General features: G+C 44.0%; 2 protein-coding genes and 2 non-coding genes across 4 annotated transcripts; 3 read left to right on the top strand and 1 right to left on the bottom strand.

Annotated features, from left to right (window-relative positions):
* Window positions 1-614: 614 nt before the first annotated feature.
* TRNAD-GUC lies at window positions 615-686 on the top strand. Its single transcript has one exon. It is a non-coding gene; the product is annotated as a tRNA-Asp (tRNA).
* Window positions 687-945: 259 nt separating this feature from the next.
* LOC120699754 (calmodulin-binding protein 60 F-like) lies at window positions 946-5,201 on the top strand. Its single transcript, XM_039983816.1, has 13 exons — window positions 946-1,112; window positions 1,203-1,251; window positions 1,620-1,660; window positions 2,103-2,217; window positions 2,325-2,374; window positions 2,720-3,013; window positions 3,092-3,198; window positions 3,323-3,483; window positions 3,577-3,783; window positions 3,888-4,074; window positions 4,168-4,287; window positions 4,403-4,509; window positions 4,635-5,201. Exons 1-13 carry the CDS (start codon window positions 961-963, stop codon window positions 4,845-4,847), a joined length of 1,803 nt encoding a protein of 600 aa, XP_039839750.1. The 5' UTR covers window positions 946-960; the 3' UTR covers window positions 4,848-5,201.
* Window positions 5,202-5,975: 774 nt separating this feature from the next.
* LOC120699753 (protein DEHYDRATION-INDUCED 19 homolog 2-like) lies at window positions 5,976-10,589 on the bottom strand. The gene is made up of 5 exons (XM_039983815.1): window positions 10,316-10,589; window positions 10,018-10,187; window positions 7,175-7,252; window positions 6,783-7,030; window positions 5,976-6,412 (listed from the first exon to the last, which is right to left on the bottom strand). The coding sequence occupies exons 1-5, from the start codon at window positions 10,374-10,376 to the stop codon at window positions 6,310-6,312; spliced, it is 660 nt and encodes a 219-aa protein (XP_039839749.1). The 5' UTR covers window positions 10,377-10,589; the 3' UTR covers window positions 5,976-6,309.
* A 1,486-nt stretch (window positions 10,590-12,075) lies between these two features.
* On the top strand, window positions 12,076-12,149 carry TRNAT-AGU. The gene has a single exon. It is a non-coding gene; the product is annotated as a tRNA-Thr (tRNA).
* The last annotated feature ends 6,498 nt before the right edge of the window (window positions 12,150-18,647 follow it).

Genomic DNA, 18,647 nt, shown 5'->3' with positions numbered 1-18,647 from the left:
CCGCGAGATCTCAGCCCATTGAGTGAAAGGTTATCGGCCTTTGCTTTCTTATTAGGCCCATGTGCTCTTGTCAAAAAAAAATTGATGTCTATAGATCTTTTACAAATTTCAGTCAAACATAGTTTGACTTATGACAAACTCAGCTGCCGTTATATTAATGGATAACTAGAGTATAGTGAGCTCTTCGTGCATTTCTCCCAATAAACCTTGACCCGGACCCGAATGGCCCGTCTGTAAAAAAAAAAACACTTCTACAGCTACCATCATCACCGATTGTCTGCTTTTGTGTCCTGGGATTAATTTGATCGTTTGAGCCTTAGAAGGTGCCTTTCTGCTTTCATCCAATCTACTAACGGTGCGTCTTCTTCGTTCATGTTCAATTCGCATCCCTTTTTGTAACGATACCATGGAGCATACCCGCACAACATTATTCTGTTAGAAACCTCGCCACCCGAGTTAAAACCATTGTTGAGATTCAAAAGGGCTGTACTAGCGAGCTAATTCGTGTCATGCTTTTGCAGGTGGTGCACGTTGTACGGCTAAATAAATGCTGAAGATGCTAGGGCAACTGATTATGATAATTAAGATGCTGTTCCAAAGTGGGAAGAAGCAAAGTCGTTGTAGTATAGTGGTGAGTATTCCCGCCTGTCACGCGGGTGACCCGGGTTCGATCCCCGGCAACGGCGTGTTTGTTTTTTGCAACAGCCAGCATCAGCTCTGGGCTGAGCGCCCCTGCACTCCGACTCCGCGCGAGCGAGCGTGTGAGACGCATCGCAATCCCGCCGGCCTCCCGAAGCTGGCCGGGGAATGGTTGACAAATTTGGCACCCACGCGCTTTTGCCTCCCTATAAACCTCGGCTTGATGCGTGGTACTTCGCGCCATGAGCCCATGACCACTCCCCCCAAAGAAGCTCGGTCAGAGGGAGTCAGAAAGAGGAGGGAGGTGGGAGGTGGGGTGAGATGGAGAGGGAAAGGGGTGTGCCTGAGCAGCCGGCGGCGAAGTGCATGAAGCTGGCGGTGCCGGTCGTCGGGGCCGGCGGCGGCGGGCTGGCGTCGCCGAGGAGCCGGAGGCTGCGGCAGACCCTGCTGGTGGTGCTCTTCCTGGTGCGAGCGTGAGTGCTCCCAATCCCCAGCCTTCCAGACTCGTTGGTTCTTGAATCGATTGGGTGCGTTTCCTGAGCTGCGCGTGCGCGTGCTTGCAGGAGCGCGAGGGCCACGGTGACGGCCAGCGTCTCCCGGATCGGCAGCATGGTGAGTGAGCTCGTTTCCAACGCACCTTTGCAAGAATCTCTAGTGTTTCTTGTTTGATGATGCGCAAATCTAGTGATTGGCCTTTGCCTGAATTGGGTGTATCCACTGCCTGTTTGCGTCCTTAAACTGACAAAGTGAACCCACGTTGTGTATCAACATGGCAATAGAGATTTAAAGGTCTACTTTAGCCAAACATCACTAACCCATAACACGTCCCCAGATCTATACTACAAATCCACGCTACCAAAGACACCGTCTTTATTGGCCCCCTTTCGCTACTTGTAGCAGTGTTTTCCTCTGCACGTATATTATTCTCTTTCCAACATTTTTGTGTGCCCTGATTTTTGATTGGTCCTGCAATTTTGCAGCTCGATCGCACCTTTCGCAAGTATCATGGATCGATTACTAGGTAAGGTGCCCTTTTCTGTCCTGCTGTAAGTGTGTCTCACTTTCTTACATTGCTAAATATTTTTTTATTCAGCTGCAAAAGAAGTAAAGGCTTCTATCTTGTAGATTAGTACTATGGCCAGCGCAAATATTGCGTGTAGGAATTTTTGTGAGAGCGCATCTCTTTTTGTGTAGGTCCTTATAGCAGCTCTGCTCAAGAGACACATCTTGATGGGTCGGTAGGTGAGCCACGAGTGCCTGCAAAAACTTTGTGATTAACTAGGGTTAAGTTCATTTAGTTGTATGTGTGTTTTTACATTGTATATTTCCTTATGTTCCATGTGTACACCTTTTTCCCATATGAAATATCTCTGATCTAGTATTCCTTTAAAGCAAATTTGTTTGATATATATTTTTGAAAGTAATCTGAGTTCTCTTCATCTCCCTTTTTTTCCTTTCATCAGCAAGCTGGACAGCTTCCAGAGGCAAGTTGAGAGCAAACTGGAAGCTTTCCAAGGGCATGTTGAGAGCAAACTGGAAACTTTCCAAGGGCAGATTGAGGGTCTCGGCCAAGAACTGGTTAGCTTATCTTCACCAGAATAACTACCATACATGTTAATCCCATTCAGAGGATCCAATTGATTTTCTTATGAACTCGTACTGACAACCTAGTATAAAAAATGCAGAGACAACTGGCTCGTCTACATTCCAATCACCATCCTGATCGACACACTAGGTAAGAATTAACAATTTATATCAAACTTAAACGTAGTACATGTAGTTCACATTTCTGGGCCTTGCCCTGTATTAATTCAGGATATGAACTTCTCAGGTAAATAGTTTACAACATCCATTTCATGCTGCTTTTTTTTATGAAACAGGAGGGGTATTCCCCCTACTGGTTATATATTGAAAGGCAGAAAAAAAAAGTTTGCAAAACGTCACTCAGGTGACAACAGAAAAGAAAAAAAAATCACGCTGCTATGTACAGAACAATGAAGTATGTGTGTTATAAATCCACAAAATTCTAACCGAATATATCTCTGTGCTCCTTTGTATGCCATTCATGTTGATGTTTCAGAATAGAGCCAAACCAGGAGCATGCTGCTTCCAGTGGATCAAACACAAACATTCATCTGCGTTTTCTGAACAATTGGAAGCCACCTTTGTACACGGATAAGGACATAACAGATGAGAACAATGCGGCTATCAAAGTTGCGATGTTTGAAGGTGACAAGATGATCACAACTGGTCCACTTTCCAAAGCGGAAATTGAGATATTGGTTGTGCATGGCAGCTTCTATAAAAAAGTCCAGGACAATTGGACTGAAGAGGAGTTTGATAAGCACATAGTACAAGGTCGAGATGAGCAAAGGTTTGTGCTACGAACTGTGCAGTTGACCAATGGAGAGGTAGAACTTGGCCAGATCCGTTTCAAAGAAGGTTCATGCAGGAAGAAGTTCAGCATGGCAGCAAGAGTTTGCAAGAGCGAAAAGATTATTGGTCGGGTGCAGGAAGCAATCATGGAGCCAGTTGAGGTTAAGGATCGCAGAAATGAACGTATGAGATAAGACTCCTTTTTGTCAGATTTAGTATTATTAGATTTAGGTTAAGACTTTTTTTGTCAGGTTTCCTACTGGTTATTTGATTTGGTTTTCCTGCAAAAATTGCTTACTTGTTGCAGCAAATGAGAAGCGTAACTCTCCAAGATTAGATGATGACGTATATCGCATAGAGTCGATCGCCAAAGATGGAGCTTACCACCAGAGGCTTCAGGAGGCAAATATCCACACAGTGCAGGACTTCTTGAAGGCCTTGAACAAGGATCCCGACGAGCTTTACAAAGTAAAGAAATATGCACTATTACTTAATTTAGTTCTTATTTTTGTAGCTGTCTGTATGATTTGGATGATGTTATCCTGGTTTCTTGGCCTGCAGATCCTAAAGATGAAAAGGAAGGGCAAGTCTTGGTCAAAGATGACAGGGCATGCTAGGAAGCGCATTCTTGAAGACAGGCATGAGCTCAAAGCATATCAGACTGACGATGGGACTATGATGCTCTTTTTCAATTGCGTGCATGATCTTGTTGGAGCCAGATTTGGTAGTAATTACATTGCATGTGAAAACTTTGACATAGATCACAAGGTACACACTGAACTCAGCAACAATATGTACTAATATTGCGACATTGTTGGTGTTAAACAATATTGAACGTTTGATGATAAGGACGTATGATGCCCTGTATCCAGGCTTCAGTGAAGAGGTTGAAAGAGCATGTCTACAACAGATTGGAGAACATTCCTTACGATTATGTAATGAAAGGCGATGCTCCTGAACAAATTTCTTTAGGCACTGGTGCTGCTGCCGGCCCGTCTGTTGTGCCAAGGCAACCAAATGCTATCCCTGTTAACCTTGAGGCTTATGAAGGTTACCAAGGTACCAGTCCCTGAATTCTGACTGCTCTTTGAGTTCATCGCTTTGCGCCTATGCTTAATGTCTGATGCTGGAATGTCTGTTTCAATCTATAAGGAGCTGGAGCAGCCGAAAATTGTCACAGTGATGGTTTCAACCTTGTTGCTGAGCTCATTTACACACATGCAAACTATGGTCCCGTGAACTCTGGTCCTCTAAACCCAAATGATTGCCAAGGTACTATACTCTAAAAAAGTGCAAATATAAACATGCTATCTACAATATTTATTCTGATGCAATGATTTTCAAACTTTGCACAGTATTTCTGATAGAAGGATTTGAAACTTTGCAGGTCAAGGAATTCCACCACCTTGTCAGCAACAAACAACTCTGCCTTCGGTCGGGCCTGAGTGGCAACAAAATGCACAAGTTCCGACGGACTCTCCTGACCCGTTTGAGGTGATGCAAATTAGCACAACTCGGCCCCATTTTTTGCGCTCTGCTCTCAATTCAGTGCTTGCAAGAGCCCGCATACAATTAGGCCACCAGACTGTTAGCTCACAGCTGCGCTTTCGTTTTTGCAGTGGGCAAGAATGAACCCCGACATGTTGCAGCAATCCTCAGGGGCATCAACCTCTGCTCAACGCAACCTTGAACCACATCACCTTTCTCAACTCCTTCAAACGGTGCCTGCTGCTGCACTGGCATGGACAGTGGCACAAGCACCTTTCCCTGGGCAAGATCAAGGACCCGACTGCTCTGTGTTTCCTGGATCAGGCCGCGGCAAGGGCTGGTAGTAAGCAGAGCACTGCACAGAGGCCCTGGACACTGCAGTGTAAGGCTGTATATAGCAATGGTCCCTTAGTTTGTAATTGTAGGGTGTGAATAGTGTTGATGTTGTCAGTGTATGTACAATGTGCATTCCTTTTAACTAGCCGTTGTTTGTACCAACATGATGTACATGTGTTTGTACTAGTATGATGTACAGGCGTTGCTGATAGCCTGATAGTGATAGGTAGTCTATTTTCGTGTCTTTGCAAATGTACATGCGTTAAGGTTTACTAGAAGAAACAAATTCTGTGTATTGCAATAACTTTATTTTTCTGAAGGAGTGTACTCTTTTCAGGAATACAATTCATACTTGACTGAAATTTCTTGTCCACTGAGAGTCTTCACAGAAAAAGAAAATAATCAAAGATTACCAAGGAACAAGTTATCTCGGAAGCCTTTGACTTTTCATTTCAGGTCAACTGCAGCACATGACGAACAACCATAAACGTCTGGGAGTTGACGGCACAAAGTCACCTTCATCATGGTTTCGCAAAAAAGGTCACCATCAGGTATAATCGTAATTTTGGGCTCACTTCGAAAAACAAAGGTCTAAAGACGCGATAAAATCCACGCGGTTCCCCAAACACGTCATCGTTCATGCGGACTGGCGAAATACACGCGGTAACGACTTGACAACCGTGTTAAGTTTTGTAATCTAGCTCTAGCTGCTGCCTTTGTTATCGATTATTTTCCGTAGCCCATGGAATTGGCCCTGGTTTCATCTTTTTGTTGAGTTATCTGATTTGTTAGCCTGGCAAAATCAATCTTTCCAAACAACTTTTCGCGCACAGAACTCAAGATGACCTTAAATCCAAATATAAAATCAAACTTCAGTTTTGATTTGTTAAGAGCATATTTTGGTGAAACCAATATGTTCAAGTTTTCTCTTCACAAGTAGACAATGATGCCGTGCTGTAGTCAGTATATTCGCAAAGAGAGCTAACACTAGCAATGCAAAGAGAGCACAGCAAATTTCATCAAAACATTCTACCAAACCATTTAATTTTCTTTTGAAAGAAAGCATTTCATGAAAGCTCCCCTCAAAAACTCGGTTAGGCAATCACAGGCGCACGTTCCAGCAGCAAAGCATCACGAAAACATGATCAAATGGCTGATTTATGATAGATAGGATCCAGTTCGGCGATAATTTGGCCTCCCAATATACATACAAGGCCCCCCAACAAATCCGGTCAAATGATGCTACCGAACTATACATACATATACTCTATTGTCCATGCAATGATGATGCATATACTAAGGAACATCCATATCCACAATTCATCTCCCAATTATCCCGGAGCAACGGCGCCATCTTCTAATTGCAGATCAGCAAGTTGTTACAGCAGCTGCGGCAGCAACTTGTGCTCGGTGTAAGGCTTGTTTGCTGGTAGCAAGAGCTGCCTTCTCCAACGGCTTATGGGTTGCTCTTCATAAGATGTCGTCAAATATCAGCGACAAGACGAGCCCCTGCACGAATTGGCTCCTCCTGGTCCGCTCCTCCTTGACCTCAGGGAGCAAAGGCTCATCAACGCTGGCAAAAAAGCACACCCAAATGTCAGTGAATTATAATGCAGGATATAGAGTTCAGTGATTAGTAAAGAAATATGTTCATATAGTATCACTTTTTATCAGATATACTCCACCATGCACAAGGAGAGTAAACAAACTGATCGCACTTTTTAGCTTATTTTGCACTATTAAAAATGAAGCAGTTGCATGATAGGAACTGATGCCATAAACTCGGTGTTTCAGACCTATGGTTAACACCAGTGTCCATTTAGTATGTCCTTAGCTCTTTTTCTTATTGTTTATGTTATGACTGATCAATATAAACATAAACTAGTTCAAAATATTTCCCTCATGAAATAAAAACAAATGAACTACATAGCATGTGAGAGTACCTCTCTGCTGCTTTCAGCTCCAAGTTATCTCTTCCCACCTCTGTCTCATCAAAGGACTCTACCTTAGTATCCCTTGGCAAATCTACTTCATAGAAGTTACCAACAAAAGAGGACAGTAGAGGATCAGGCACTGTGCTGACTGGAGCAGCACGTGAAGATCCACTTCTCCTCTCATGTGGATCTTCCTTCAAAAATGCAAGTGTTGCATAATGTGACCCAGATAAACCTTGTCGGTTTCTCCTCTTATCCTATACAAAAATTTCAGTAAATGGAGTCAAAACAATGAAGCTTGTCTAGTTTCTACATTGTAGCCAACAACAAATATTACATAATATCCAAAGTTTATATAAATGAAAATAATTGATTTATGATGCATGTACAGGTAATTATACCTTCAGGAAACTTCGATGCTGTGAGCTCATGTGGCTAACCAAGTTCACATCAACCTTGTCTGTGCAAATTGGGCACACCTGGAAGAACGAAAGACTCTACGTAAGCTACTGACAAATGGTAAGAACTTGTGGTATACTCCAACGGAAAGGAATTTCTATTGCCTGGACCTATACAACATAGGGAGCAAGAGCAAACTGATTATGCCACATTCAACTATTCATGGAGCAACGAAAATTTAGGTGAAGAATTTTGAGGAACATTCAAGGATCTATGTAGCAGAAAATATACACAAGCTTCAAATAAATATAGAGCATCTTAAATCATGGATCAAAGGATTTCAATATCCCAATATAATGTGACCCTAAATATCTCTCCTTTTTTTGGTAGAAATGACCATTTAATTAAACTTGACAAGACTACGTTTAGATTACTACCAAAAACTAGTTTGTATTGAAGTAACGCAAGAGCGAACAGCCAAAAGACCACATCAGAGAGGTTTTCATAACTTTTCTAAGCAAAACGAGTGCTGACAGCCTGGTTTGGATGATGTGGCACAAGGGCAAACAGCCAGTGTAGGGCTGGACATGGATTAAACTGCACAAAATGGGAATACTAATTGTAATCCAGAATAAATAGCAGCTTACGTAGTCTTTCACACGAAGACTCTACTCAAGCAGTTTCAGCAACAGAACCAAACCCTAGCACCACAAAGAAACAACACAAGTACAACAAGATCGCATGTAACAGAACGAAATGGGATAAACAAAATTTTCTAAAAGAAAACCATTCAAAGATGCACACTACCCAATTAGTGCTGCTATCAATTGTCTTCACTCTTCAGACCACTGGGAGCTGCAGTAGCTATCATAGATACCCCCCCCCCCCCCCCCCCCCCCCCCCCCCCCCCCCCGCCCCCAAACACCCACAGGGAATAAATAGATCATGTCCTGATACTAGGACTCACTTGTAAATTAACATGAGTTATAAAAAGGATTCTAACCCAACTGCTGAGTTTGTGTGGTACACCATCATCTCAGTGAAAATTAGTCAATTAACCCACTTAATGCATATTTCTTACCACAAGTGACAGCAAAGCGATGGAAAACATAAATCATATCCACACTAAAATAAATAATCTCTTGATTACAGAAGAATCTTCACATGTACTAATTTTCCATTTCCCTTCAATACGAGTGCGACCGCCGATGCATTACACAAGCACTAAATGGTAGCAAAATGCACGCAATGACAACCACAACCAATATAACCATATTACAGTGCTAGCCCATGTGCTACTGCAGTTGCATTACACAAGCACTAAATGGTAACAAAATGCACACAATCACAACCAATATAACCGTAGTACAGTGCTAGATCATTAATAGCATTGCAGAAATAAGCAAATAGCAAGCACTGCACATCATGTCATATTTAGGGCTAGAAAATAAATATTTGGAAAAACAAGAAAAACAAAAAATGGGCATTTATTATATGGGTGAACCTAAATTTCCAAAACTATGAGATTCGGACCATAAATTGTGAGACATCCGATCCATTAAATCCTTGAAATCCTCTTATTTACACCCTTGTATAAAACTCAAGAATGCAACCATGTGAACTATCAGCAATGTGCAATCAAATTCAATGCTTTGGACACGGTAGGGCCCACTGTCAAGTGAGCAACATTGTCCTGAACTACACAATTTCATGTTCAATTAATGGTTCAATGCTTTATTCCAACTGAGATTTATAATTTAAACCACGGAGCACAATCACTACTGCAGTCATTTCTTCAGAAGCATCAATGCTAGACTGCTGTAGATGTTACCTAGATTGTTAGGACAATAACACATGTGCTTGACAACAACCCATGACGAAATGCACAGACATATACCAAAAGTAGATGAAATTTCAGATTTGTTAAGTTAACAAATCTATACATATAATTTATATGCCAAATAAAAGTGGCACACAAACAACAAACTACACCCTACATGTATCACCTCAACCACATGAGTATCACACCAGTCATCTGTTAAGGCATCAAATACACCATCACAATGGAGGTATGAACAGGAGTATTAACTGGACGATCAGAACATGCATACCTAAGTAAACTAGGAATATTCTAATCCAACATTATGACTAAAATCCATGCTTTAATACTCTCAAAGGTTCTTAAACACAACATCACTTGAACAACAAAACCACATAAGATATTCTCATCTGTGGTGCTAAGGGTAAAAAAAAGGTTGCAAAGAAAATACCTGAACCATGCAAGTTTACACCATTCCATAAGGACATGGATCAATATATTGCCCCATACAAAGAGATCTTCTAATTGATTCTTAGGAACTAAAAAAAAAGAAATATTGCTGCCTCCAACTACATGGAAAACACATGAAACACTGTATTTCCTCAGGAAACAGGAGAAGTAATAAAAATGATATAACAAGCAAGTCAAGCATCCAAACAGTTAGCTAGTTAAAGGTTTAGGTTGAAAATATCAATAAAAGCAAGAAAAGCATCAAACTTGTGCCAGACTAAAGCAGAACAACTGATCCTACAATCAAGATCATGAATTTCCAAACAAATAAATCCCTTTGGATGTATTGTTAGCCTAACTACACAATCATTACACCATGGACCACTAGAAGTGCCTGATATTAAGTTAAAAACTGCATGTTCTAGCAAAATGATCTGGGCGGGTCATCAGGGTACAACAGGATTAGGGGAGAAAAATTTCCACAGCTGAAGCAAGCTGATACGCAGAAGCAGAGGCAGAAGCACCTTATGAACGAGTAAAAATAGCATCTTTCCCTAAGGACCGAGAGGAACTTACCCCGGCATTGGCCTCGGCGTGGTGCTCGTCGTCCATGTGGCACAGCAGCCCCACGGCGTCCAGCTCCTCGCCGCAGAACGGGCAGGGCAGCTCGTCCGCCATCCCGGCCCGCGCCGGCCGCTCCTCCTCGTCGTCGCTCCCCTCCACCTCGTCCAGCCCGATCAGCGCATCTGCAGGCACCGCAACACCCCGTCAAAAACCTCCCACCCACCCACCCCAAATCCTCCAAATCCCGCGCGCGCCGCGCCCCGGGGCCCCGCAAAGACCCCCGGCGGAGAAGATCGGGCGCCCGGCTCACCGAATCGCATCCCGCGGCGCCTGGTCTCGGCCGTCAGCCGCTCGTACGTGTCCATGTCCATCGCGGCGCCGACGGGGGGGCGGGAGTGCTCTGCGCCGGGGCCCGGGGGCGGCCTCGCCGGAGGTGGCGTGAGCGCGCGGCAGGGCGGCGGCGGCGGCGAACGGCGGGGTGGGGCTAGGGTTTTTGCGGCGGGTTGGGTGGGTGGGAGGGGGAGATATGGGGAGGGAGACACCAGACACCGACAAGAGGAGTGGGGCGAGCAGCGTGGGCGGCTGGGGGACTCGGGGCCGTTTCGGTGAGGGAGCTCGCTTAGGGAGGAAGGCGGCTGTTTTGCGAAGAACCCCTCGAGGTTAGCTGGTATTATCACTGGTTACAGTGATGCGCTACGCTAACAAGGCACGATTTGAACGAGTCAAAGGTTGTTCGTCTTACTGGTTGCATGCCACGGTGTCACTCATTTCATAATTACCTATGGTGTTGCACGAAATGGTTTCATTTCACAACCCTAAAATGCTGAGGGTATGTACCATCATTATTGTTGTTTTGTGACCGATTTCCCGCGCTTTTTCCTCACCATCATGCTGTCACTGTAGTTATTGGCCGTCCACCTCTATTTTCGTTATCGACAAATGACAAGCGTAGCCCCTCTTCTCTTCTCCTTTTGCATCAATGGGTTGAGCTTTACTAGAAACTAATGTACGAACATCCTAATTTTATTAAAGTTTGTATCGGTCGTATTGCTTATCTTAATGAAATATACTAAGTACGTTCATGAAAACTTAATGTACGAACACCTTAATTTTATTATCGAGATGAGTGATAACTATTTCTATATATCCACATCTTGGAGAAATAAAGTCACCTCACTTCACTTATATTAATTTAATTACATATGGTGGCACGAAATGGTTTCATTTCACAACCCTAAGATGCTGAGGGTATGTACCATCATTGTCGTGTTGTAACCGATTTCCCACGTTTTTTCCTCACCATAATACTGTCACTGCAGCTATCGGTCACCCTCCTCTACTTTCGTTATCGACAAATGACTCATGTAGCCCCTCTTCTCGTCTCCTTTTGCATCAATGAGTTGCACTTTATTAGCAACTAATGTATGAACACTATAATTTTGTTAAAGTTTGTACTGACCATATTGCTTTCATCTTAATAAAATACGAGATAAGCCACGTTCGCGAAAAACTAATGTACGAACGCCTTAATTTATTATTAAGATGAGTAATAACTATTTCTATATATCCACATCTTGGAGCAATAAAGTCACCTCACTTCACTTATATTAATATAAGATTATACCCCCGAAAGAATATTAATCTTAGATTAATGAATACAGGGTCTAAAATACTAAACACAAAAGATGAATCAACCGTGGTGGCCACGCCATCTTAGTTTGGTTGATGAAACTTGGAGGGCAAGCATGCCGCAAAATACATGTGAAAGGTGCCTCCAAATTCAGCTACGGTATCTTCCAAATGTGAATGGAGCTTTCCCAGCTTTTAGTCGGAAGTTTGTTAGACATGTCTCCAAACTCAGGTAAACTATCTTCCAAATCTTTACCCTAAAAAAAACTTTCTTCCAAAACTGAATGGAGCTTTGCTGCTTTTCGTCTGAAGTTTGTTAATCACAATCGGGGCGAACATCTGTCACTTTGAACTCAAATAATACTGGCGTCTTGCATTGGCCCGCTGCTATATCTGTGGATAGAAACAATGTTATATACCCACGAAAATTTGAAACACGAAGCTCTCGTAGCTCAGTTGGTTAGAGCACCCGTTTAGTAAGCGGGAGGTCTTGAGTTCGACTCTCAACGAGAGCATTTTTTTTTTGGTCCAGCTGAACTCGCGTTTTCTCTTTTGAAGAATAGCAGCTTCGGACACTCGAACCCATTCGCGTGTGTTCATTCTTCTTTTATTGTCCAGCTGAACTCGCGTTTTCTCTTTTGAAGAATAGCAGCTTCGGACACTCGAACCCATTCCGCGTGTGTTCATTCTTCTTTTATTTTCTACTTTTGAAAAGTGAGCCGGTCATGAATAGGCAAATGTCACCAGCGGGATGAAGAAGAGCAACTCAAATTCTTACAGAGGATAAATAATTCGATGGCATGTCTGCCTTCTATTTTAACTCCTTTTTTTTGCTGAAATACTAGATTGATTTGTTCGGAGACACTTGAAGAATTAAGTTGGACCCTAAATGTATCTCATCTGTGTATTTAGGAGGTGTTGACTGGTTAATTATGAAAATTTGTATATAACTAAAAAAATGTTTAAATAAAAAGACTGCACTTGGCTCCTTCTCTTCATCCTCCACCAGCCACTACCATATCCTCTTCTTTGATCAAGTTCATTGTTGTCTGGGAGAACCGCCCAATTTGATACTATTTTAAATGAATCGTCGGTCATTATCATCCAGATGAAAGTTAACACGTGCTGGCCGGAGAGCGTGTCACGTGTTATCCCACATCTAGAGACACGAATAACCGACATGTCATCCGTTCAAAATAACATCAAATCCGGTAGTCCCGGTATGTGCTCCAACATACGCCCAGGATCCAGCATATGCACATACCGTTTACAATCAGATACATCGTCACAAAACCACAAAGAGCAATTTTATATTACAAAAGTTCAACATAGGTTCAATATAGGAGGGTTCAAGCTAACTTCCATTACAAGCCTTAGGCTCACGAAAGTCATATTAAACAAAAACTTAAAGTTTATTATATTTACATGCTCTCACGGAGCTTGACTACGATAAAGACGTACTAAGATAATGATGCCTTGCTCACGGACATCATCACAACCACAACGACCTACTCCTCCCTCGCATTTGGATCAGCGGGGTAAAAGTGGCCGAACACCACTTCCGGCTCACCTGTAACTAGGTTTAGAAAGCAACCTGAGTACAAAAGGTACTCGCAAAACTTACATGATTAAATAAATAAGGATTATGCAAAGGCTCAAATGAAAGCTTTAGGGTTAAGTAAATATTGCATAACAAGAGCTCTCTAAACTATCACCTAGCAGGATTAATTATTCTTGCACAAACCCCAAAAGTTTTAGTTGATTAAGAGCATAATATATGAATGATCATAAAGGTGGCAAGAACCACTCCAACAAACCCGAAACTCTCTACGAGGAATTCGACGAAACAAGAGCTTGCTCATAACCGAGAACGCGGCAATTCGAATTGATTAAACCTTACAAGGGTGTATTACTTTACCCACACGGTGCGAGGACCATGCGACTCACCCAACCGATCACGCCGAGCAAGGGGTACCCACGTCAACCGTTCCCAACAAGACTCGATCATTGAACTTCACACCTAGCTTACGCGTGGAGAACTTAGTTCCACCGGGGACGCCTCTAAACTTTCTTACTCACAAGTCCACCCGGGGACACCCCTAAGCCTCCCTGCATAGCCCTTGGCCACGTATTTAGGATTGCACATCAATGATCAAGTCAAATGAGGTAATTGGCTCATTCGTACCATTATATTAGATATGTGGTAGCACGAAAAGTTGCCCAAAGTCGATGGCATCCACGGACGGTCCTTAAACGATCCAAGCGGACTATGCCCATGTGACAACATTCTCTAGGCCCTACCATTCCGCTCGAATCTCGGTACTACCAAACCCTTACAACCAAGCCAAACCAGTGCAACAAGGATAACCGGTAAGTGTGATACTCCAAACATTTCTTCCTAGCAAGCGATAAGAAATCTAAGCAGGGCAAAGCATCTAGTTAAGTTAAGTAATTAACTAACACATGGCAAGAACATGGATAACAATTCAAGGAAGGGTAATGCACGAGAGTAGATACCAAATTGCAATACATACATACTATACATACATATAGACCAACAATACCCAAGTGAGATAGCTAAACTAAATCAAATTAGATAGGTGCAAGGAATATGCTTAGCTACTTGCCTTGATTAACTTCGGGCTCGACCGCGAACTGGACTCCGGGTTCAGGCTCAACGGACTCGGCGGGCTCCACGGGTTCGACCTCCGACGATTCAGTCACTATAATGCATGAAGTGATACGTATGCATTAGATTACTGCCATGGTTATGCAAGAGGATATGGCATGAAGAAAGAATGGCACAACATGCGATGACACACAACGCTACCACAAGCGTCGACAAACGATCACGATTGCAAACGCAAACGGGAAGCTAGAGCAAGAATTAAGAAATAAACTTTCACAGCAAGCATAAATCATAACTTAAATTGAGCATGCAGGGGACATTGCAAGGAACCCATAAAAATTAGTTTTGCATAAAAAGCATTTATCTACAATTAATCATAAATATATTAAATTTTAGATATTCAAAACAAGATAAATCAGAAAAGGCATGCAAACTTAACTAAACAAATCCAAAAAAATTATCATAGATACTAGGCATGAAAACAAAGCTAACAAAACTAGTTTCACCATTTTGTCACTTACCAGCAAAAAGTTCTATACTAAACCATTTTCGGACAGAGCATATGAAAACACACTAAAACCTTAACAAACAGCAAGGAAACATACAAGACAACATTTTTACTAAGTAGGTCTCAGGGATACAAACCCAACAAAACAAGTTTCGTATTTTTCCAAGGTCTGTAGAATTTTCTACGTATTTTTCAATATTGCAGACAAATAAAGCACCACTAAACCCTAGCAAAAATGCTAGATGCACCCCGCAGAGCCGGCCCAGAGGCCGAAAAGTGGGGCCCACAGGCCAGCGACCCACCCAGGTCGGGTCAAGGCGAGGCCGGGCCTTGACCGCGGCGTGGGCGCGGCCACGGCTCGCGTGGCGCGTCGCGCGCGGCGACGGCGGCGGCGGCGCGGCGCAAGGCGGCGCCGACGAGGCGGGGCCGGAGAGGGGACGGGGAGGCGAGCACCGCGCGCCCCCAGAGTCAGCGAGGCTCACCGGCGGTGGCGCGGGCGGAGAAGGGCGAGGAACGGGCTGCGCGACGGCGTTGGGCGGCGGCGGACGACGGCGCTCGTCGGGGAGGCCCTGCAGGAGAGGAGGGAGCCGGGTGAGGGCCGGAATCGAAGGAGTAGAGGGAGGGGAAGCTGCTCCCGCGAGGAATCGGTGAGGGGTTCACTGAGGGCGGCGAACCACAGCGGCGACGGAGCTCGGGGGTGGCGGCGGCTATGGCAGATTGGGGAACGAATGTGCTAGGGTTTGAGGGGAAAGAGGCCGTCGGGCCTTAAGGGCGAGCAGAGGAGCGAGGGGGCGGCACGGCACACGAGGATGGCCGGTGCATGGCGCGAGGTTGGCTGGCGGCGTGGCGACGCGTGCGTGCCGAGCAGAGCGGAGAGAAGGAGAGGAGGAGGCTGACGGGTGGGCCCGGGCGAGGAAAAAGAAAGAAACAAGTTTGAAATTCGAAACGAAGGTGATCCCAGGCTCACCAAATTTTTATTGGAGATAGATAAAATCACCAAGAACACAATGCAATAAGAATAACTCCAAAAGCTTTTGTAATTTGGTCGCAACAAAAAGAACAAAGAGACTACTTTTGAAATTCTCTAGAATTTTGTGGCTCGGTCCAAAGGTCATAAAATCTTGCAAAAATATTTTTAAATCATCATTTGAAATCTAGTATTTGAATAAAATTTTTGGGGGCCAAGTTGCGTAACAAAATTTGAACTTTCTTAACAAGCACAGATTCAAATACATACCAAATTAAATTCAAAACAAAACACATATTCACATGATGCTCCCTTTTCCTTACTGATGCTCATGAAGATGTGGGTTAACATGTTAATTGTGTTTAAAATTTTTTGAGTCATGACATTGTCCGCTTTAAAAACATAGACTGTATAACATGACTAAACTGAAACTAACATATGGATCACCATGACCCCGAACGCATGTAGAGTGGATGCCTCGGCCACCAAGGAGCTGAACCTGAGTGCACACCAAGGAGCTGAACCTGAGTGCCTCAACTGGGAAGTGGAGTCGGCATCAACCTTACTTTTGTTCATACTTGTATGTTGGCATATACTTGTTTGGAAATAAGGCTGCAGATTAGATAATTGTGGTGACTTTAGAGATAGTAGTTAATATGTATGACTTCAACAGATTGTATATGTGTATCTGTAATGTACATATGGATAGAACCTATGTATTTGTGATGTAAATAAGATCTATTTTATATCCTGTTTTTTTTTTGGTTTTTTATTTCATCATCACAAAAACATTTTCTTACATCAGTGTCTTTGATGTGGGTCATCAGAGATGCGTTTCAACCAGCCGCGTCTCTGATGACCTGCATTAGAGACGCATTTTGACTAGACGTGTCTCTGAAGTGTCCATATCACAGATGCGGATTTCCGTGTCTGTGATATGCTGTTATCACAGACCCGATGTAAGTGACGCGTTTTTTCCACGTCACTAATGACTATCTAGACACGTCTCTAATGAGGTGTTTTCACATAGTGGGCCGATTCGGTTCTTTGGGAACAGCTCTCTTGAAATCTCTCATTGGTTATTTCCTATGCTATGATGGATCGAGTCATCGGTGGAAACGATGGTTGGCCTAATCGGCTGTAATTTGAGATAAGCAAGCTCCTCGAGTAATTAATCGGCGTATTGTTTATATGTTAAGCTAAGCCGATCAGCTGGCAGAATTAGCCAAAGGAGAAAGAGATATAATTGATCGGCTCGTTACTGTCTATTATTGGTAAGCTAAACCGATAAATTAAAAAAGAGGAAGGTATGAATTATCTGGTCTGCTACACTGAAAGCGATTGACTAAGTACATGCTGAAAAGCAATTTAGACCGTGGTGCATCTGATTCCGGACAGGATATCATTTTCTATTGCTATTTGAGGACTCGTTTACATTATAGGCTTATAGCTGTGTTTACGTCTCAAAACTTTTGTGCTGGCTGTTACTTAGAGAAGTACCGATATCACACTACAGCCGATGGGCACGGACGCGTGTGTCCGCGGTGACGCGATCAGCCGTTGTCGGCGCCGTCTCGCCGCCAACATGCTTGGCATTCTTGGCATCCGATTCTATTTCCATCGCTCCCGGACGCACGCGCGCGCGCGCCGCCGGGCATTCCCCGTGGAAGACGCTTCGGTCGATGTGCTGGAGTCGGGCAGTCGGCAAGACATTAGCATGGCTGATAAAAAGGTAAGGCTGATGAGGTGATCAAATTCTAGACGAAATCTTTTAACACTTATGATTCTAGAATGTACAATACTTTGAACAACTAGAGGCAACTAGCAGCTTATCCTAAAGTTAGGTATCAGGTTCAAATCTAGCCATCACTAAACATTAAGACATTAGACAGACAGCGGGGAGCGCGCGCATCCTCCACGCGTGCGGCCGCGGTGACGCGATCGGCCGTCGTCGGCGCCGTCTCGCCGCCTGCCCGCTCTGCGATCTCCTCGCGCGGCATTCTTGGCATCCGATTCCCGCCAACAAACAAACCAGCCGGGCCAGTTCATAATCCAACGAGCGAGCATTTACGGACGCATGCTCCGATCGATCCACTAGCTAGCAAGCAAGCAAGCCACGCTCGATCTGCTTGCAATAACATACATCACTTGCAACATATAGAGCAGGCCATCTGATCGATCTACTCCTATGGCGGCGGCGGCGAGGGTCGTTGTGGTGGCCGTGCTGCTGATGCAGTGCTGCGGCGTGATCCTCGCCGCGAGGCCGTTGTTGCGTGATGATGCGGCAGCGGAGGACGGCCGTGGGTGGCAGCTCGGGCAGGCCGCCGCCGGGGCACATCAGCTCGCCACGCACCGGATGAAGATGAGCCGGCCGGGGGAAGGCAACCCGTCGGGCTGGGTGGATGGCAACCATCCCAGTAGTACCCAGGGTTTAACTTACCGCCGGGAGACACTATCCCGGAGGCATCCGGGAACGGGAAATTAGCCGGTTTCCGTCGGAAACCGCTGGATACCGGACGGGATGCACCTTCAAATTCAAAAACCGGTTACCAGAGTTTCCCGGTCGGAAACCGGAGCAAACCGGACAGGAAACCGTGTTTACCACTGGAAAATTAGATTGCACAGTGGATGACGATAAATTGTGGCAGTATCTCCACGTAACATGTACACATAAATATATTCCATACATAAAAAGCAAAGCATTGCATCAAAGATATAAAACACATGCATATCACCTAAGAAAACAATAAAATGCGTAGTCCAAATTGCATGGTACCTAAAGCAATTGGTCAAACCAAATCGACCATATTAATAAAAGTCCGAAGTGCATTCCATACAATATGTTTAGTACATATTACAATACAAGTCCATGGATAGAAATATGGCATACAAGTTCTAATATTTATTTG

This window comes from Panicum virgatum, chromosome 3K (assembly GCF_016808335.1).
Source record: "Panicum virgatum strain AP13 chromosome 3K, P.virgatum_v5, whole genome shotgun sequence".
In the NCBI taxonomy this organism is placed as follows: Eukaryota; Viridiplantae; Streptophyta; class Magnoliopsida; order Poales; family Poaceae; genus Panicum; species Panicum virgatum.
The sequence above is the reverse complement of the archived record's forward strand: the minus strand, read 5'-3'. Positions and strand labels throughout refer to the sequence as shown.